Source organism: Pteropus medius, unplaced genomic scaffold (genome assembly GCF_902729225.1).
Source record: "Pteropus medius unplaced genomic scaffold, Ma_sr-lr_union100, whole genome shotgun sequence".
In the NCBI taxonomy this organism is placed as follows: domain Eukaryota; kingdom Metazoa; phylum Chordata; class Mammalia; order Chiroptera; family Pteropodidae; genus Pteropus; species Pteropus medius.
The window spans coordinates 221,359-243,445 of record NW_024355523.1 but is presented as its reverse complement, the minus strand read 5'-3'; the positions used below and the strand labels follow the sequence as shown (position 1 = coordinate 243,445).

General features: G+C 34.3%; 1 protein-coding gene across 3 annotated transcripts in view; it reads left to right on the top strand.

Moving 5' to 3' along the window:
- DCUN1D5 (defective in cullin neddylation 1 domain containing 5) overlaps positions 1-21,723 on the top strand; it is a 31,573-nt gene extending 9,850 nt beyond the window's left edge. The window contains exons 5-9 of one of the 3 annotated variants that reach the window (XM_039858751.1): positions 16,584-16,692; positions 16,779-16,883; positions 18,458-18,560; positions 19,397-19,464; positions 19,809-19,947. In XM_039858751.1, the coding sequence (XP_039714685.1) occupies positions 16,584-16,692; positions 16,779-16,883; positions 18,458-18,560; positions 19,397-19,419 (340 nt within the window). In that variant the 3' untranslated portion in view covers positions 19,420-19,464; positions 19,809-19,947. Of the gene's footprint in view, positions 1-16,583; positions 16,693-16,778; positions 16,884-18,457; positions 18,561-19,396; positions 19,465-19,808 lie in introns of all 3 variants that reach the window. The other 2 variants (XM_039858752.1, XM_039858750.1) reach the window with 2 other exon arrangements.
- The last annotated feature ends 364 nt before the right edge of the window (positions 21,724-22,087 follow it).

Sequence of the window (22,087 nt, the reverse complement as noted above, 5' to 3'; positions counted from 1 at the left end):
CTATTTCTTACCTTTAATTAGCTTTGTTGAGAAAGATAAAATACATATATACAAAAGAATATGCAAAGAACATAAACTAGTTTTCACATTGCTCAGTCTGTTTTATTGAAATGTGTATCAGTTGTAACATGGCTTATTAATTGTAAGACATTTTATTTAGCATTGTACCTGCTTTTATTGCTTTTTTTTGTATACTCCTTTTTTGAATATTATAGCTAACCAATGTTTTTAAACCAAAAAGTTTCTAATTTATAGTTTTGCATAACTTCATATAAAGAGCCTTTGTTTAACACATGTGTAAACACAGAGTATTTCTAATATTTACTCTTGAATAATTAGCAGCATATGGCCTTGGGTCCAAAAATAGAAATTAACTAACCCATGAACATATTTTTTATTATCACATTTTTCCTATAGTAAGTTCATAAGCTATACAAAATGAAAGCAATTATTTAGCACTTAAAATTGACCTAGAGGTTTCTGTTTCACTTATTTTATGATTCTCTGACCATCTGCCCAGAACTCTTTGCTGTAAAGCCTTGAAGCTATTCAAATTAGGCAAGCATGCTTGACTAGGAAAATAGTTTTTTCCCCAGGATCTAAATTACTATGTGAAGTATACTTGACCCTTGAACAATGTGGAGGTATGGGCATCAATCCCTGTGCAGTCAAAAGTTCACATATAACTTTTGATTTCCTCAAAACTTTATTAATAGCCTACTGTTGACTGGAAGTCTTATGGATAACATAAAGAATCAGTTAACACATATTTTCTTTGTTATTTGTATGATATACTGTATTCGTACAGTAAAGTAAGTTAAAGAAAATGTTATGAAAATCCTAAGGAAGAGAAAATACCTTTACTGTACTTTCCTGTATTTCTCCATGCCAGTAGTACATTTGTCTTCTGTTTGCAAGATGAATTGTCTGTTAGTACCTACATCCATATTGTCTTATAAGATACAGAACACTGTGGATGTTATTCGTATTACTAACACTAGACATCAAAAATGAAAAGGTAATATGAAAAAGAAATTCGTATTTATTTACAGGTGTAACAATTCATTAATAAGGAAGCAGCAATATGATTGCTTTATGGTAGCCAGGTATAATCAGTGTATTTGCTTCATGGTAGTAACGAAATCTCCAAAAAACTGTTACAATATATTTATTGAAAACATTCTGCGTATAAGTGGACCTGACCCAACTTTGTTCAAGGGTCAGCTCCACAAGTATATTTTCTCAGTTAGCTAAATCTTATTACTTCACGAATCTTCTTATAAAAAACTTACTAGGAGTAAAATCATTTAAAATTTAAATAAAGAGAGACAAAAGAATATATGTGAGTCTAAATTTTTAAATTTATATTTGGTTTTATATAATATAATCATAAAATGTAAAACTTCACAAACTTGATTCCCTTTCTAAGATTTTTCATATTTTTAGGATGTAATTTAACCTGGGCATCATAATTTGATAGTCTTAATATAGTTATCATTTGTTTCAAGTTAATTTTAACCCTTGGAAGACTTAACTATAGCACTGCTGAAAAATAGATACAGTCTGGTAGTTAAAACATATGCTATGGTCAAAGAAAGTGGACTATAGTAGTCATGATTAGTTAAAATCTGTGATTGTATAATGTTTTAACAGTTTCAGAATAATTTTTACATTCGTTTTAAGAGTTTTTATCTTATTTTTTCACTTAATCTGTGTGCAAAATTTTTTAAAACTATTTTTTAATTTAGTTTCAAGTGTACAGTACGTTGGTTAGACACCTATTTAGTTCATAAAACGATCCCCCCAATTGCACCCTCCGTCCCCTGACCCTCCACCTAGCCAACATATTAATGCTAACTGCAATCCCTACGCCTTGCTCCCCATCCCCATGACCATCCATCAGTTACTAATTTGTACTTCTTTAGCCCTTTACCCCATTCTCTCAGCTCCCTAAACCCCCCTTCCCTCTGTCTGACACCAAATTGTCTACTGTATTTGTGAGTCTGTTTTGATTAGTTGGGTCTTTTTATTCCTTAGATTCTGCATATAAGTGGAATCATATAGTATTTATCTTACTCTGACTTAAATACCTTATAGGTCCATCAAAGCATTATCTTTTTCCATCCCCTGCCTTTTCATATGTAGGGATCTTGTTTTCTTATCCTTTCAGCCACTCTATCTTTTGGTTGGAGCACTTAATTCTTTTCCATTTAAGGTACTTATTGATAAGAATGTCATTACTATTCTTTATTTCTGTTTTTGATACATGTTTTTTCTTCTTAAAGAAGTCCCTCCAACATTTCCTGTCATACTGGCTTGGTGGTGATAAATTCTTTTAGTTTATTTTTGTCTGGGAAGCTCTTTATCTGTCCTTCAACTCTAAATGATAGCTTCGCTGGATGAAGGATCCTTGGTTGTACATCCTGGGTCTTTGTCACGTCAAATATTTTGTGCCAAGCCCTTCTGTCCTGCATAGTTTCTTTTGAGAAATCAGCTGCCAGTCTTATGGGTATTCCCTTGTAGGTAACTATCTGCTTTTCTCTGGCCGCTTTTAATATTCTTTGTCTGTATTTAACCTTTGGTGTTTTAATTATGATGTGTCTTGGTGTGGACCTCTTTGGAGCCTTGATTTTTAGAATTCTCTGAGCTTCCTGGGTTTTTATGTCCATTTCCTTTACCAAGTTAGGGAAGTTTTCCATCATTATTTCTTCAAACAGTTGTTCAGCATCTTGATTTTCTTCAGTTACGCTGATCAGACGAATATTTAGAGCCCTAATAGTGTTCCATATGCTCCTTAAATTATTTTTATCTCTTGCCATTCTGATTGAGTGTCCTGATTGGCTTTCCTGTCCTCTAGGTAGGGCATTTGATCCTTTTCTTTATTCACTTTGTTTATTCCATTTAATATACTTCTCATCTCAGATTATGTGTTCTTCATTTCAGACTAGTTCCCTTTTATAATTTTCATTTCCATTTTTATGTTTTTTTATCTCTTTGTTGAAGTTCTCACTGGATTTATCTACACTTCCCAAAAGTTCATCGAGCATCTTTATTACCTGTGTTTTGAACTCTGCATCTGTTAGATATCTTGACTCCATTATATCTGGATCTCTGTTCCATTCTCTCATATGGTTTCTGCTTCTTTGTCTTCCCATTTTGGCTGCCTTTCCATGTCTGTTTCTGTGTGCTAAGCAAAGCTCCTCAGTCTCCATGTCTTATTAGTGTGGATTTGTGAAGTAGGTGTCCAGTGGCACAGTTCTGAGTGGGGTTCAGCTGCAGTCCAAATATAGCCCAAGCCTCTACCCCTCTGAGGCATTTGTTAAGATTCAGCAAGCAATCCACAGATGCTGTGCCTATAGTTGTTTCATAAGGCCACACCAGAAACCGAGGCCAGCTACCTCTAGTGTGAGTCTAGGCACTGCTCAGCAAGGAGCGCCTGACTCACTGAGGATCCACCTGGATGTGGCGTGGGTGGGACCGCGAGTTGGGAGAAGCAAGGTTTTAGGGAATCCTCTGGGTGGAAAGACCTCTGTTATCCAGTTTGATGACGTCACGGCTATGGCGGTGCTGTGTCCAGTGCACTGGTAGTGGGGGAGGGCTCAAAAGGGAACAATGGATACCACCAGCACTTCTGTACACAGCGAGTGTTGCTTCGGCCCTCACTCTGACAATGTCTCCCTGTAAGTCCTTGGTGCTCGCTGCGTGCAGCGGAATCGGTACTGGTGCTCCCAGTGAGCAGATCTGTCACTGCGAAAACCCACTCTCGGATGCGGCTGCTTTTAAGAGGCTTCTACCGTTGCCACAGCCTCCATCCCACTCAGCTGTTTGGGACAAGCAGCCCCGTGTCCTTGCCCGGTCCTACCTTATGCCCTTGAATGGTGTATTCTTGGACTTCTCCCTAGTTGTATGGCTTATTTATCTAGATCCCAGGCGATTTTTCCTTGCTATTTGTTCCTTGTTTCCATCACAACTTTGATTTGGTCGTCAGAGGGATGAACAGAGCCTCTATCATCTACACCATTTTTTTCTCTCTTTAAGGGTGTTTATTCATATAGACTTTCCAAAATTAAGTTATCATTGTCTTCTGTGTGAAAGAATTTATGGGTATGAATTTATATATAATTAGACTAGAATGGCCATTTTGTAAGTTTTAGAGGATATAATTGCCATATTCTTTCTAAGTATTTTGCTCTTCGTAGCTTTCATCATTGTTTAATAATAGTCAAATTTCTTTTCAAATTGAATTGAATTTAGATGTTTATATTAGACATCTATATTATGTAAGGTACTGTGTTGCTTACTGTTGATCTCAGTGAGGTGTAAGACATGGCTTATGCTTTTTTAGTTACATTCTAATAGAAGGCATACAATACTAAAACCATAAATCGTAAATCTAAGTAGAATGTGACAAGTGCAAGATTAAAAATAAAAATACATATACTATGGAAGCACAGCTGCTAATAAGGTTAATTTTAGCTGAGTAGACAGGAAAATCTTTATAGGTGTGGCATTTCAATTGGACCTTGAAGAATGATTAGGATTTTGATAATTTTTGAAGATACAGGAAGGTGTTTCTGAACAGGAAATTGATTGGGGCTTTGAAAAAGGAAAGTATATGTTTGAAGGAAGAGTCTGGTTTATTACAATCAAATGGTACCTGAAGAAAATTAGCAGGTTTAAACTCCAGAATATTAGGATAATGGCTACATTATGAAGGGCTTTGGCTAAATTGTTGAGAGTTTAAAGCACATAGATATTTAGAAACTATCAGAGATTTTTGAGTACAGGAATTATTAAAGATTTTTGAGATAGTTTTCAGTAGAGCAGTTGTTTTAATGTTTGAAGGTCAGAGACTCTTGAGAACCTTATGTAACCTGTGGACCTTATCCCCCATTAAGATGAACATGTGCTGCTACGCACAAAATACTGCATATGGATCTTCGTCTTCCTTGCATATGTGGATTCAAGATACCAAGGATACTTGTAGAGTGGAGAATTTTTCTCATATCCGCTAGCTATGGTGTTGGAACAAGGGTGAAATACCATGGTGGAGAAATATGGTGGTGAAAACTGTGAGCATAGATATTTGAAAAGACTGTACTTGATTATGAAAATGAAAAAAGAGGCAAGAAGATAGCATCCTACAAGAATGGTAGTAACTAAGCTGCCTGTCAGTAGATTTCAAGTTGTATACCTTCTCTTCTCCATATTAAGCCCTCGACATTGAAGATTAAAGACAGTGGTCTGGCTTGACTTTGTTTAGGGGAGAGAGAAATGAGAAGCATTTATATGGTTTTTTTTTTGGTGGTCTTTGGTGGTCTTTGGTGGAGTCGGGTATACAGGATGCCATGGTGTGTGTAGTGTATGACTATCATTCATTGAGCATTTTGGGCCCAACTACTAATTGCCATTAGTATCCTTCTCTTCTGCTCTCCCCCGTGGTCATCATGACAATTTCAAAATGCTCCCCTCCACATTTCCAGGTAACCCCAGAGGTGGACCGTATTATTCTGATTGATAGACCTGATTCAGAGAACATTGTAAATCCAGAACTTTGTGAATAAATGTTTTCCTGTTAAACATCACTGTGTCAGAACATACTTATTGAGACTTACTGATTAAGAAAGAGAACCTCACTTAGATCTAATACCATAGGGAGAATTTCTTCTCAATTTAAAGATCTTTAATGAAGAGGAAATTTGAAAGCCTCCCTTATTAGTACAGGTTTACCTTGCTATCTAAAAGTAATGCGTTCCTATGAAAACTTTTGTAAGCCAAGATTGTGCAAAGCGAAGAAGCAGTTACTATTAACTTACATGGAAAAATATTTTAGCATTCCTAGTCCTAAAAAATAACTTAACAAATCATACCAAATATATTTACTTACATCCAGTTTTACCCTAAGCATTAACATCCTTGTGAGCTCTCTTAGGCTTTTCTTATACCTTAGTACACGTTTTACTAACAGGTGCACAAAATTAGTCAAGATAAAACACAGATGTTCACATATGCAGTTCAAAGTTATGGCAACTTAATGCAGAGATGCTGAGTGTAGTTCCTGGGGAAGGCGCTTGGTGGTGCTGCTCTTGCTGCTTGAGGTGTACACTGCCTCTATAAAGGATTACTGCAAAACAAACAGTGGCCGATTCTTAAAAGCTAAAATCCTCCTTGGATTTCTTTTGGTTATTGAAAACAGTACTATGTAGGTCTTTCATAAAAGTGAGGTGGTGTAATGCAAACTTTGAAAAACCAGGGATACCTGTACTCAGGAAATTGATTTCCAAGTCCTAATGTTGAAATTTAAACCCATTTCCACTCATTCTAACCGCAGTAGCCTTGGAGAGTGGTAACATATTGTGCCACTCTTTCCTAAAATCTGTGTCGTTTTTGTTCAAAAACAATCACTTGCTTTCAATGACATAATAGTTAAGTATACATTTCTGTTTAGTTCAGGGGAAACAGTCTTTCTAAACTTCCCAAGTTGTGAGGTATTGGCATTATTAATTCTTCTGAGTCTATTTTGGGGCTAAATTAAATATAAGAATTGTGTTAGTGAATGCTTGGGGTATGTTCACTGGTTTTGCTAGGTCTGTTCACGGTTTTTATGATTTTGATAACAAATGTGGAAGTTGATGCTCTTATTTTTTCAGTCTCCTCCAAGTAGAAAATATTGGTGGTTATATTAGATTCTCTTCTCAAGCTTTGGCTAGACCATTAGGAATGATATGAAATAATTTGGAGAGCCACCAATGTGTAGGTGATTTTTTAAAGCCACTTGCCTCATAAGGAGCATATCAGGCTAAGAACTGCTAAGCATCTAACACATGTATGCTCATTTAATCTCACAAGTTGTCTGTTAGTGTTAATGTCCTTTTAAAATGAGGAAACTGAGGCTAAAAAAGGTCAAGTAACTTCCTTAGAGCCTCGTGGCTACAAACAGAGAAATTAGAATTTTAACCAGTCTCTTTGACTTGAAACTTTGTTCTTTACTTTATCTCTGTCTTAAGTTATGAGAGCATATCTTAAGTAATTTTGTTTTCTCGTATACCTATGGAATCTAAAATATTTGGAAAAGATTGTAATTTCTTGGATTCTTATCTCCTGTCTTGGATTCTTGTCAATCACTATTTATGCCCTTTACAATTTTGTTTGAAGTACAATTTCCTACTTTTCCCTAGATAGGAATTTTGAAACTTTTTATAATCAAATATATCACCTGCTATGTAGTTTATTTTTGGTATTCATGTTTTTATTTAACAAATACTTTTGAATGCTTCTTTATGCCAGGCCCTGTGTTTGATAATGATTTTCAAACTCTTGTGGTAATGAGAGGAAGGACTTCTAAATGTAACGAGGCATCCTTTATCTTTTTTCCCATCCTGAATTTCAAGTCTGTTAAGTTCTGCATGAGATTTTATGTGAAAATGTGAGTCACATTACTAAAAAAATGTACGTGTGAAAAGTACTGCTTTAAGAAGTTAAAGATGTAGAAAATGAGGCCCCCTACTCAAGATAGATCACGACAGGGAAGGGAGTGCATGTAACTAGTTGATAATGTAATACCCTCTGAACATTCTCAAGTAATAACTCTGGAGTTCTCGAAAACTTCATGTCCAAATTTTCAAACAGAATTAGCATATAATCTGAGAATGTGTTTCTTTTGCGTATTCTGGTAGAAGTTAACAGCATTCTCAGCTTTAAGTAAAGCATTATTTTTCCCTTAATGAAGAATTTTTGCACTAGTAGAAGCCACTTACTGAAATAGTAAGTAATAAATTTTTAGTAAAAATAATAATTTTTTTTGTTTCTGCATGAAACATATATGCTCATTCACATGTAAAGAATTAGGCCCTAAAGTTAACATCCAAATTTTGATTTCCATTTCTGGCAGTATGGCAGACTAAAGGTGCAGAGATCATTTCTCATGTGAAGCACTTAAATGTTGGAAAAAATATAAAAGCATCTTTTAAAAAGTATACCTGGACTTGACTATAAATTAAGGAAAATAATCAGAGGCCAGAAATAACAAAAGATGATTTCATAGGGATCTATAGAGCTGGCATTTACCCCGAGGATACCTCCTACTCCTTCTCAGGATCTGACTATTAACCTGTCATGCAATATCTGAGAAGAATAAGAGAGGCTAAGAGATATTTATTTATAATATTTTTTTACCGTTGAGTTTAGAAAGTTTTCTTAATATTCTAGATAAAAGTCCTTCATCAAATATGTGGTTTGCAAATGATTTCTTCCACCTAACTTGTGTTTTCCTCTTACCAGGACTCTTGCAGAGCACACTTCTTAATTTTGGTGAAGTCCAATTTATCAGTTTTTCCTTTTATGGATTTTGCTTTTGGTGTCAAATCTAAGATTTCTTTGCCTAGCCCCTAGAGTCTGAGAATTTTTTATGTTTTTTTTCTAGGAGGCTTATATTTTACTTCTTACATTTAAATTAGTAATACATTTTGAGTTAATTTTTTAAAAAGGTGTAAGACTTAGGTTTTGGTTTATTTGTTTGCCTGTGGATGTCTACTTACTCTGGTACCATAATATTACCATATTATTGATTATATTCTCTATGCTGTGTGTGTGTGCGTGTGTGTGTATTCCCTATACACATTACATCCCTGTGACTTACTTGGACCTCTTATTCTCCTTCACCTTTTCACCCATACCCCACCCCTCTTCCTCTCTGGCAACCATCAGTTCTCTGTATCCATGAGTCTGTTTCTGTTTTATTTGTTCATTTGTTTTTTTAGGTTCTACATATAAGCGAAGTCATACAGCATTTATCTTTCTCTGCCTGACTTATTTCACTTAGTATAATACCCTCTAGGTCCATCCATGTTGTAGCAGGTAGCAAGATTTTATTATTTTATGGGTATTAGTCTATGGTATATATGTACTACTACTTTATTCATCTACTGGTGGATACATAGGTTGCTTCCATAATTTGGCTATTATAAATAATGCTGCAGTGAACATAGGGTTGCATGTATCTTTTAAACAAATTAATGTTTTCATTTTCTTTGGATAATTACCCAGAAATGGAATTGCTGGGTCATATGGTAGCTCTGTTTTTAATATTTTGAAGAATCTTCATACTGTTTTCTGTAGTGGTTGCACTAGTTTACAACCCCACCAACAGTGTACAAGGGTTCTCTAGTCTCTACACTTGTTATTTGTTGACTTTTTAAAAATTTATTTTAATTAGTTTCAAGGATACAGTACATTGGTTAGACATCTATATAGTCCATAAAATGATCCCCTCAATTGCTCCCTCCCCTGATCCTCCACCTAGCCAATATGTTAATGCTAACTGCATTCCCTGTGCCATGCACCCCTCCCCGTGAGCGTCCATCAGCTACTAATTTGTACTTCTTTAGCCCTTCATCCCATTCTCCCAGCCCCGCAAATCCCCCTCCCCTTTGTCCATCAAATTGTCCATTATATTTGTGAGTCTGTTTTGATTAGTTGGTTCTTTTTATTCCTTAGATTCCGCATATAAGTGAAATCATATAGTGTTTATCATTCTCTGACTTAAATACCTTCTAGGTCCATCAAAGCAATATCTTTTTCCATCCCCTTCCTTTTAGTTTGTGTGTGTCTTTTAATCTGGAGTGAGTCTCTTGTAGGCAACATGTGGAGGTCTTGTTTTCCTTTCCATTCATCCACTCTGTCTTTTAGTTGGAGTACTTAATTCCTTTCCATTTAAGGTACTTATTGATAAGAATGTTGTTGTTACTATTCTTTATTCCTGTTTTTGATACATGTTTTTTCTTCTTAAAGAAGTCCCTCCAACATTTCCTGTCATACTGGCTTGGTGGTGATAAATTCTTTTAGTTTATTTTTGTCTGGGAAGCTCTTTATCTGTCCTTCAACTCTAAATGATAGCTTCGCTGGATGAAGGATCCTTGGTTGTACATCCTGGGTCTTTGTCACGTCAAATATTTTGTGCCAAGCCCTTCTGTCCTGCATAGTTTCTTTTGAGAAATCAGCTGCCAGTCTTATGGGTATTCCCTTGTAGGTAACTATCTGCTTTTCTCTGGCCGCTTTTAATATTCTTTGTCTGTATTTAACCTTTGGTGTTTTAATTATGATGTGTCTTGGTGTGGACCTCTTCGGAGCCCTGATTTTTAGAATTCTCTGAGCTTCCTGGGGTTTTATGTCCATTTCCTATACCACGTTAGGGAAGTTTTCCATCTTCAAACAGCTGTTCACCATCTTAATTTTCTTCAGGTACACCGATCAGATGTATATTTGGAGCCTTAATAGTGTCCCATGTGCTCCTTAAATTATTTTTATAGTCTTGGCATCTTATCTCTTGCCATTCTGATGGAGTCCTTGGCTTTCCTGTCCTCTAGATAGGGCATTTGATCCTTTTCTTTATTCACTTTGTTTATTCCTTTGTTTATTCCATTTAATATACTTCTCATCTCAGATTATTATGTGTTTTTCATTTCAGACTAGTTCCTTTTTATAATTTTCATTTCCATTTTTATGTTTTTTTATCTCTTTGTTGAAGTTCTCACTGGGTTTATCTACACTTCCTAAAAGTTCATTGAGCATCTTTATAATCAGTGTTCTTAACTCTGCATCTCCTAGATTACTTGACTCCATTATATCTGGATCTCTGTTCCATTCTCTCATATGGTTTCTGCTTCTTTGTCTTCCCATTTTGGCTGCCTTTCCATGTCTGTTTCTGTGTGCTAAGCAAAGCTCCTCAGTCTCCATGTCTTATTAGTGTGGATTTGTGAAGTAGGTGTCCAGTGGCACAGTTCTGAGTGGGGTTCAGCTGCAGTCCAAATATAGCCCAAGCCTCTACCCCTCTGAGGCATTTGTTAAGATTCAACAAGCAATCCACAGATGCTGTGCTTATAGTTGCCTCATAAGGCCACACAGAAACCGAGGCCAGCTACCTCTAGTGTGAGCCTAGGCGCTGCTCACCAGGGAGTACCTGACTCGCTAAAGATATACCTGGATGTGGCTTGGTGAGACCACGAGTTGGGGGAAATGGGGTTTCAAGGAATCCTCTGGTGGAGCGACCTCTGTTATCCAGTTTGATGAGGTCACGGCTATGGCGGCTCTGTGTTCACACACTGGAAGAGGGGTGGGCTCAACAGGAAACAGTGGGTATCGCCAGCACTTATGTACAGAGCAAGTCTCCCCTCGGCCCTCACTCTGGTAATATCTCTCTGTAAGTCCCTGGTGCTCCCTGTGCACAGCCTAATCGGCACTGGTTCTCAGAGCGAGCAGGTCTGTCACCACAAAAATCCACATGGGACGCAACCCCTTTAAGAGACGTCTGCCACTGCTGCAGCCTTCGTCTCACTCATCTGCTGGAGACCAGGCAGCCCTGTGTCCTTGCCCAGTCCTACCCTCTGTTACTGCAGGGTATTTTCTTGGATTTCTCCCTAGTTGTGTGGCTTGTTCATCCAGATCCCAGGTGATTTTTCTTTGCTGCTTGCTCCTTGTTTTTGTCACAACTTGGATTTGGTCACCAGAGGGATGAACAGTGCCTCTATCAGCTACACTATTTTTTCCCCCTCTTGTTGACGTTTTGATAATGGCCATTCTGCAGGTATGAGCAATATCTCATTGCCGTTTTGATTTGCATTTATTCGATAATTTGTGATATCGAGCATATTTTCATATGTCTGTTGGCTTTTTGTATGTCTTCTTCGGAAAAATGTATTCAGATCCTCTTAACATTTTTAATTGGACTTTTTTTTTTGGATGTTGAGTTGTATGAGTTCTTTATATATTTTGGATATGGACCCCTTATCTGATATATCATTATGAATATCTTCTCTCATTCAGTAGATTGTCTTTTTGTTTTGTTGATGGTTTCCTTTTTTTGCAAAAATTTTTTAGTTAAGTGTAGTCTCATTTGTTATTTTTGTTTTTGTTGCCTTTCCCTGGAGAGACTTCTCAAAAAAATAGTGCTGAGAATGATGTCAAAGAGTTTACTGACTATGTTTTCTTCTCATTTTATGGTTTTTCAGTTCTTACATTCAAATATTTAATCCATTTTAATTTTATTTTGTATATGGTATAAGAAAATGAGTGGCTCAGTTTCATTTTTTTGCATGTATCTGTCCAGTGTTCTCAACACTATTTATTGAAGAGACTGTCTTTTCCCCGTTACTTTTTCTTGTATATACTAAGTCTTGAAATCAGGTAGATTTCTCTTTTTTCGAAATTGTTTTAGTTGTTCCAGTTTCTTTGCTTTCCTAAGAATTTTAGAATAATTGTCTCGACATCTACAAAAAATCTTCCTGAGATTTTAGTTAAACTGCATATGAATTTGAGAATTGATGTCTTTTCTATTTGAGTCTTCCAGTACATGGAAGATAGTTATGTTTCCAGATTTTTTAGGTGTTTGACTTCTTTCATCAGTCTTGTGTAGTTTAGAGAATGCAGGTCTTATACATGTTTTCTTAAAATTACATCTAAATATTTTATTTGTATTTTGAGCCATTGTAAATAGTATTGTATTTTTTATTTTAGCATCCACATGCTTATTATCAGTATATAGAAGCCTAATTGATTTTCGTTTGTCTTGTATCCTCTGACCTTGCTGAACTCAACTTTTTCTAAGGTTTTTTGGTGTGTATTCGATAGGTTTTCTGCATAGATGATCATGTCATTATTAAGACATAAAATCGAGAAATAGGGACGGTTTTATTTCTTTTTTGGTCTGTATGTCTTTGTTTTCTTTTCTTGACATATTGGATTAGCTGGAACTTCTACCAGTATGTCGAATAAGTGTGGTGAGAGTGGATATCCTTTCCAGCTCCCCATCTTACAAGGAAAACATTCAGTCTTTCACCATTAAGAAATGTTAGCTATAGGTTGTTTGGAGATGCTCTTTATCAAGTTAAGGGAGTTCTCTTCTATTTCTATTTTTCTTTAAGTTTTAACATGAATGGATGTTAAATATTTTAAATGCTTTTTCTGCATTAAATCATGTAATTATATAGTTTCTTTTTTTAGCTTGTTAATTAATACTGTGATTACATTGGGTTTTGAATATTGAATTGGTCTTGCATACCTGAAACAAATCCCACTTTGTCATAGTGTATAATTATTTTTATATTCTGCTGAATTCCATTTGCTAATATTTTATTAAGGATTCGTGAGAGATATTGATTTGTAATTTTTTTCTTTTTGCTATTTATTTGCTTATATAAAAATTATTAACATATTATATTAGTTTTAGGTATACACAGCAATGATTCAGTATTTGTATATATGGCAAAATGATTACCACAATAAAATAGCATCCATCACCTTACGTACTTAAAAATTTTTTTTCTCGTGATGATTTTTTTTTTTTTAGATGCACTCTGTCCATCTCTGTCTCCTTATTAGAACATTTAGACTACTTACATTATTGAAACATTAGGACTTAAGTCACCCTATATTTCACAATTCAGAATTTTTCATTAGGTTCTTTTTTATGTTATATTTCTTTTCTTAGACTTTCTGTTTTTTTGCTGAGACTTTCTATCTTTTCGTTTGTTTTATTGTGCTCACAATTGATTACTGAAGCAATTTTACAATAGCTGCCCTAAAATCTGTGTCAAATAATTCTAAGTTTCTCTGTCACTTCAGTGGTTGCATCCATTGATGGTCATTTTGCATTATCTTTGAGATCTTGTTTTTTGGTATGACAGGTGATTTTTTTTTTTTTTAATTGAAACCTGGAAATTTTGAGTATTATGTTATGAAACTCTGGATCTTATTTAACCCTTCTGTTTTAACAAGCTTCTTCTCACCACTTCCATGGAAGTGAGGACTGCTGCCTCATGACTTTCAGGTGCAGGTAGAAACTGAAGTTCCCTACTCTTCATTTGTTGACATCTGTGGAGGGAGGCTCTCCTTATTGTTGGCAGGCACAAGAGTTCCAGGTTCTCACTAGGCTTCCACTGATACCTTCTTGTTCCCCCACAAAGTCTCCACTGACACTACTAGGGTGGTGGCCTTGTTCCTGCAGTGTTGGTGAAAGCCTTGACTCTTCACAAGTTCTCCTTTGACACTACCCCAGGGCAGAGGAGGATTGGCTGCTCGTTAGTACCTAGTGGTTTAGAAGTTCATATTCCCCATGTGGTTTTCACTGACACTGCAGGAGTTGAGAAAGAGACTTCCTTGTATACCGATGAGGGTGGACCATTCAGGGCCCCATTCAGCCTTTGCTAGCACTGGTGAGGCTTGAGCCACAGTTTTTCTGTGGTGTTAGACTAAAGAAGAGGTTTTTTTTCCCTAAAAGTTTTTCATTTTGCTAGCCTGCTTGCTTTTGGCTAGAGGTGAAGCAGGCTTTTATTGTTTGTTTGTTTGTTTGTTTGTTTGTTTTGTCTGCCCCCAGTTTGCTGACTCCTTTAGCTCCAAGTCTGGGATAGATGAGGCAGAAAGAAAACCCAGGGAACTCACTAGTGTATTGTTCCTCAGAGTCTTCTTATGCTTTTTAAATGTATAATGTCTAGGACTTCTGGTTGAATTAGCAAGAGAGATAATGAAAAGTATTATTTCTTTTATCTATTTAAAAAAAGCAAACCTCCTGCCTCCCTCATTGCACTCGAGTTAGTTCTTCTTTTCTCTGCCCCCTTTAAGAACCAAACTCTTTGAAAGCATTTGTCTATACTTATCTTCTCCAGTTCCTCTCTTCTCATTCTTTCTCGAACCTATTCTAGTAAGGCTTTTTATCTCTACCACTCCTCTGAAATCACTAGTCAAGGCATCATTTACAGGTAAATAATACTTATCAAAACTACGGCTAAAGCTAAATTTATACACAGAGGGGAAACTGATAGCTTTAAAAGAGAAAAAAACCTGAAACCAAATGAACTATCTAATTTAAGAAGTTAGAAAAAGGATCAACCCAAATAAAGAAGACATAAGATAAAAAGATATCCAGACATTAGTAAAATACAAAGCAAAGCTAAAATTGAGAGAATTAATAAATTCTCACAAGATGGTCAAAAAAATCAAAAGGGCAAAGATATATTATAATGCATATTAGAAAATGTTATAAATAATTTTAATCAACATATTTAGATAAAATTTGTGCAGGAAACAAGTTATCATAAAAGTATATAAATGACCAAAACTGATTAAAAAAGAAATGGAAAATCTTAATGGCCCTATAACCATTAAAAATGCTGATCTAATAATTAAAAGTCTTTTCTTTTCTCAATGAAAAGGCCCTGGTGGTTTTTCAGCTAAGTTTGGGTAAAAGCTATTTCCAATGTTTAGTAAACTTTTTCAGAAAATGGAAAAAAGGGTAATAATATTCATTTTACTTTTCTGAGGCTTGTGTTAATAAGCTTGTGATCAAAACTAGCAAGGAGAATGTGAAAGAATGAAATTTATGAGCCATTCTCATTTGGGAGCATAGTAAAAAAAATCTAGCAATGTCTGTCTGAACAGGTAACAGGACCAAATTTGGCGTAGTCTAGGAACGCAAGATTTAAGCAACACTAGAAATTGATTCAAAATATGTACCTCTTAATTAAATTGTAAATATACATCATGTCGTTGATTTAGAATAGTGAAAGTTTCAGTTAAAACTAAGAATGCTGTGTGTCTACTACATGATGAGTACTAAAATTCAGTTTTGAATGAAATAACTGAGTCAAAGTGGATGGCACAACTAATTTGATTATAAAGGGTCTCCCAGAGATGGCAAAGTGTGAGTGAGGTTTTGACGAGTAATTAGTGAAAATGTTAGAATAGCATTTCAAGGAGACGAAAATAATATGTATGTACTAAAGCATTTGGGAATGGTAAGTGAAGTATAAGTAGAGCACTGTAAAGATATTGGGACTTAGCAGGAGATGTAACTGGAAATTGGTGCCAATTGTGAAAGGCTTCGTCTGCCTTGTTTCTGGCTAAATAGTAAAATATATCAACCCAGTGAGAGTAAAAGTCAGTAAAGATTTTTAACTTTTATTCTGTTTAGTTTTTTATGCTTAGTGTCTTGTCTTTGGAAATAACATGTATAACTTGTTTGCATTCTTTTGTATATGTACCTTATTCAAAGTCAGGTGTTACCACTGATTTATCTTGATTTTTTGTTCACTGAAAATGTAGGATGCTGAATTTATGACTGAAACACTAATGTATTAATTTCCTCAGTGTTATATCTAAACTTTTAAAACCACTCATGGATAATCTCTCACTAAGCCAGTGCCTAAGAACTTTCCAATGAAATATGTGACAGAAGCCTGATTAATTTCATTTGTTCTATCATTTTTTAACTTTATATGTGGGTAAAAGCATATTTTATTATATCTCTTTTTAAAAAGAGACATTGTGGTTTTATTAGAGCTTTTTTATTGAGTTTTTTTAAAGTCATTGGAGTGAACATTCATTGATTTTTAGGTTTTCTTTTTCCTTTTTTTTTTTATTGCATTAGTAGATACAAGGCAACAAGTTTGCTTGTTATACTAAATTTTGAATCAGAGAATTTTAAACCTAAATAAACTCATAAATGCCCTCACTTTTTTTCTTAATGCATTCCTCCTAACCCCCAAATATTTTAATTTTCTTGATTATATAATGCTTGATTTTTTAAATTTAAGGTGTGACTGCACAGAAAAGTTACAGAACAAATTTGACTTTTTGCGCTCACAGTTGAACGATATTTCTTCGTTTAAGAATATCTACAGATATGCCTTTGATTTTGCAAGGGTAGGTAGAATTTCCGTGTTTTTAATTTTAATATTTTTTAAAATCTTGAGGCTATACTTAGAAAATTTTTTTTACTTATATTTTAGGATAAAGATCAGAGAAGTCTCGATATTGATACTGCTAAATCTATGTTAGCTCTTCTGCTTGGGAGGACATGGCCACTGTTTTCAGTATTTTACCAGTACCTAGAGGTATGTATGTTTTGTTTTGTTTTTTTAATTTTGAAAATACTATTTTAAAACTTAATCTGATTGAAAACATACCTTTAATTGAGGAAAAACATAGACTTTTAGTACTGCATTTTAAAAAATATCTGCTTGAGTAGAAAATTTCTGTTAAACTATGTACATATCTGCTGTCATTTTTAGACACAAGTTCATGTTTGTTAATATATTCTGTACATAAACCATTTTAATTCCATCCCTTGCATCCCACCCATTAAAAAAGAAACCTCCAAGAAATATATTTTAGTACAGAGTCTTCATATGAAATAAGTTTCTTGGACTTTTGGCAGGAGGAAATTGATGATAGTGCACAAATCCCAAGCTTCTAAATCAGTTTTTTCCTGATTACACAGGGTCTTAGGCTGAAATCCACATAGGAACCAATTGTAATAATAAAACTTTTCGCTTAGGTTCAATCTAAAGAATTTGAATAAAACTTTAATATTTTGTGTCTACAAATACGAGAGTGGCTATCATGGTGTACTTAAGTGTACTGATTTCTAAAATTATATGCTGAACTTATGAAGAAAGCATTCTTTTAGGTTTATCGTTGCATCTATTGTAGGCAGTAGTTTTAAGAAGATACTTTTCTTTTTTTCCATTGTTTGGTTTTCTGTCTAATTTTGTGCCTTTTGAATTTTTAGTATTTTCAGCATAGTTCTCACCATTTTTTGAATTACAGTGCTTCTTCTTTGAAAATACTGTTTATCATAGCAAGTTCCCCAGAGTAGTTTTGTTTAAAGCTTGTGATAAGAGACAATGGTATGAAAAGGTCTTATGCGAATGGGTTTTGTGCACACTTTAATCTTTAAGCCTGATAAAGTAGATGTTTTTGGTGGATGTTATCAATCTTCCTCCTATTAGTAGTTTTGGCAAAAATAAATATAACTGAAAAATGTAACAATATTTACCTTTAAAGGGAACTGAGAGAATTAAATATTTTCAGATACTTGTTATTTGGAGGGTATTTGACAAAAACTATCTTTTTAAATCTTTATACCATCATTTTGAATTATTTTATCCCCATTAGCAAATGAGAAATGAGAAAATAAGTAACTTTTCTAAGGTCACGCAATTAAGTAGCAGAAATGGAATTTGAACCTATGCCTATGTTCTTCCACTGTCTTCAAAGACGCCAACTTCAAAATGTGGCTAAATAGTAAATCTCATGCAAAGAAATGAATTACTGGGAAGCAGCACAAGGGAACCTTCTGTGTGTAGGAAATGTTGTATATCTTGATCTCATTGATGGTTAAACAAATATACATAGGTAAAAATTCATTGAGTTTACCCTTAGTACCCTTGATGCTCTTGTTGTTCTTCAAAACTGAAGTAAAAATAAAGGAAAAAATAAATTGGTGATGTTAATGTGTAAATGCCCCTGAGGATTCCTTTAGAAACACAAATAATTTAATTAAAAGAGGAATAAATGTTTTAGGAAAGACCAAATTACAAAATATGTTGTAACTATATTTATCGAAGTCGAGCCCTAATAAATAATGTTTGCTCTGTAAGACAAATACTTATATCATTTTCTATAGCAATCAAAGTATCGTGTTATGAACAAAGATCAGTGGTACAATGTACTGGAATTCAGCAGAACCGTCCATGCCGATCTTAGTAACTATGATGAAGATGGTGCTTGTAAGTATAATAAAATGTTTTCCTGTGAAAATAAAAAATTTTAAACTATTAAATGAGAATATGCATTTGTGTAGCATCACCATAAAGGATTTAAATTTCCTAACAGTAACTTTTATTATTTAATCATGTGGGAAGTGTGGAGAAGGCAGATGTAAAAGGTAGACAAAAAGCTTAAATTGAGCAATATTATGAAATCTTTGTTGGTGAATGAAATGTTTTAAATTTCTCAGTAATAGAGCATTATAAAACTTAATTTGAATTATTATTTCTGTACTTAAATGCTAAAATTCTGCTTTATTTCTGCCTTTCCTGGCATTTTCCTCTGGAAGAAAAGTGTAGTCGTGATTTTAAAAAATAGGAAGCAAAATATAAGCTGTGATAGAAAAAGCTTATGATTTAATTTGAAAGCTTTTCTAATTTCTGACAAAAGTGTACCTGTATTCTTTCATAGGAATTGGTGGCTGGAGCCAAGTAGTGGATTATGTTGGACTTGCTTTCTAGTTTGCTGGTCCATAACATGCCAACAACGAGGTTGCTTTTCAGTTGCCATTTATTCTAGTGCTCGTTTACAGTTTTTCTTGTAGTTTATCAAAAGCAAGAGAAAAATAGAGACTACCACAGGATTGTGCATTTTAAGAAAAAGAGGGCAAGCATATTTCTTTGTAGCAATGAATTTTTCTGCATTTAGAAAAAGTAAACTGAGCTCATTTAAATTGCCTACATGGCTTTTGTAGGTAAATGAGTTTGGAACCCCTCCATGATAAAAATATCCTTTTAGAATAGTTCTTTGGTCAGGTATTTATTAGGCATTTGCTTTGTGTTCACATTTATACTAGGTCCTGTTACTGGAACAGTATAAGTCTCTAATACTGGCTGCCCCTTCAACAAGCTTACATACTTCTTGGTGAGGTAACACAGAAATACTAAGTTTAACACTTTTCAGAATGTTTAATAATTAAATGGCAAATGCTGTGGGCAGTTAGCAAAAGGAAGAAGATAATATTTAGTTATTGGAGAGATTATAAAACACTTAAACCTTGAGAAGGAAGTTGCTACAAATACCCATTCTGCAAAAAAGAAAAGGCTATGGAAGCACCATTCAGTAGATGAGGGAGGCTGGAAGCAAAACACCTTAGAAAGGGAAGGGTCAGTCCCCTATCATCATCACAGAGCTTGTGGGGAGTTTGTTTTATAGTTGAAGAGATTTAGTTCATTGAATTCTAACAAAAATTGTTTCTTTATTTCTAGGGCCTGTTCTCCTTGATGAATTTGTTGAGTGGCAAAAGGTCCGTCAAACATCATAGCAAGAACTATTGTGAAGAAAATGCAAACCTTTTGATTCCTACATGTGTACAAGCTAATGAGATGAGGGGGAAAACAATCCAAAGGGTGCATTTTTTTTCATATGAAAGACTTCTCATAGTACTTTTTTTTCCTTTTTTTTTAAAGGAAGTTTTCTTGTTACATGTGATGGGCCTTGAGCCACACCTCTTCTGAGACTGAATATTAAAGTTTTTGTTTTATGTTTATAACATTTATTTCAGAACAATAAAGATTCAGATTTGTGACAAAGGCCTTAAAGTGAAGATGTCCCTTGAGTGTCAGAGTGGTATTTATTTTTGTAAATTTTAATTCTTGAATTTTAGAGGTTCTATTCACCATGAATATGTGAAATTTTAAAGATTTTAAACAATCTTAATATTTGGCAGTGTCGTCTGCTGATCGTATGGTTTATTGTATTCATCTTTGCACAGTTAGGAAGAATATTTATTGGCTTCTGGGATAATGATATTCTGATGCAACATACATTTTTGGATATTGGAAGTGCTCCAACTTTCAGCTCTGGTTTTCTGTGAAAGTTGTCAAGATCTTATGCACATATTTTATCTGAAAAGTTTAGGATTGGAAAGATGATGTCCAGTTATTTTGTTTTTTAACCGTTAACTAATATTGTTAATAAGCATAAATCAGCATTGCATGTATATTCTTGATGTGAATTTTAAGTTTCCTGTATTCTGTCAATTAAAAAGTTCCATCTATATTTGAAAGAGCAAGGTTCATATATTAACAGTATCAGAATCAGACAAATCAAACAGCCTTATGAGAATTAAGACCAGTATTGAAGATGTATCATCATCATTTTTGTTGTTATTAGTGGTATATGTATAATCCCTTTAACTGTTATTTTGTGATTTAGGGAGTTGAGTCCCTCTTTTTTTTTTTTTTTGTCTTAACCTTAGGTCTGTTGTTGTGGATTTAGTTAAGATATATATATGAAAAGAAAAGACAATAAGGAATCATGAGAGAACTCTTGGCATAACTGCGCACAACTCATGGGTGCCATTTACAATAGTACAATCACAGTATTGCTAATTACTATTGGCAATAAAGTATCTTGAAGAAAGGACAGCCTTTTCTAGTTACATAAAAGGCGTTTTTTAGCCTAGCAGCAGGGCTTATTGTACATTCTGTTTCAAACCATCCAATATCCCAGTGATATAAAAATTTTGTTCACATTCAAAGTCTAGTCACAGCCTCAATAACATTCCTAGTTTCATTGTTAGTGGAGAGAAGTAAATGGAATATTTTTTCGTAATAAGGATATTTCTATTGGGATTTAAGATAAAGGTTTATTTTTGTTGGTGAGTTTATTTAATGAGTGATTTTCAATATTGAAAGGGAGAATAACATTTTAAAGATTTTTATGGTTTGCCTTTTGGTTAATAAGCTGGAAGAAGATGATTGCTGTTTTACTTGCCTTCTTAATGAAATTACTTTGTAGAACTTTGTAAAACATATAATAGTGGAAAACAATTTTTTAAGTTTTAGAATCACAGAATTGCTAGAACTGAGCATACCAACAGTGTTATGATTTAGCATCATAAATGATATTTTAATATCAAGTTTATTATAAGTAAAGCATTTAGATTTTTAGACATTTGGATCTTTATAACTTGACTCTTCTAAGATACAACTTCTGAACTTGAAGAATATTGCCCATTTTTGCTTAATTTCAAAACATGTAATTTAAGTGAAATCTTACAAGTTGTCATTTTATAGCCTGAACTAATGGTGATGTTTTTGTCATCTTCACTATTTGGGTAAAATAAGGAACACTCAAAATTTATAGGTGATCTTTAAAAAAATAAAATATATGAAACTATTTACTTTGCTTACTGATCCGAAAATACCTTTAAGACTTTTTGAATCTGAAAACTAAAATGAAACTTACTTTTTTCCCTTAAGCCAAGAGCCTGATCCTACCGAGGCCATGCTTGCTTTACTCTTGCTCCTAGTTCTCTCACCTCCTTAGAGTCATAATATTCACTTACACTGTAGGCAAATTTACTCTGCCTCATTTATCAGTTAGGATGTAGGCTTGTCCCTCCTTGTCTTCCCTTTCTTATTTTATATTTAAACTGCATTTAATTTATTGAGAAACTTGATCAAGTGGTTATAAATAGTATAAGCAAAGAGGACAATATTAAGGAGTCTGCAGTATAAAAAAGAAGTCTCCTAACTGTTGT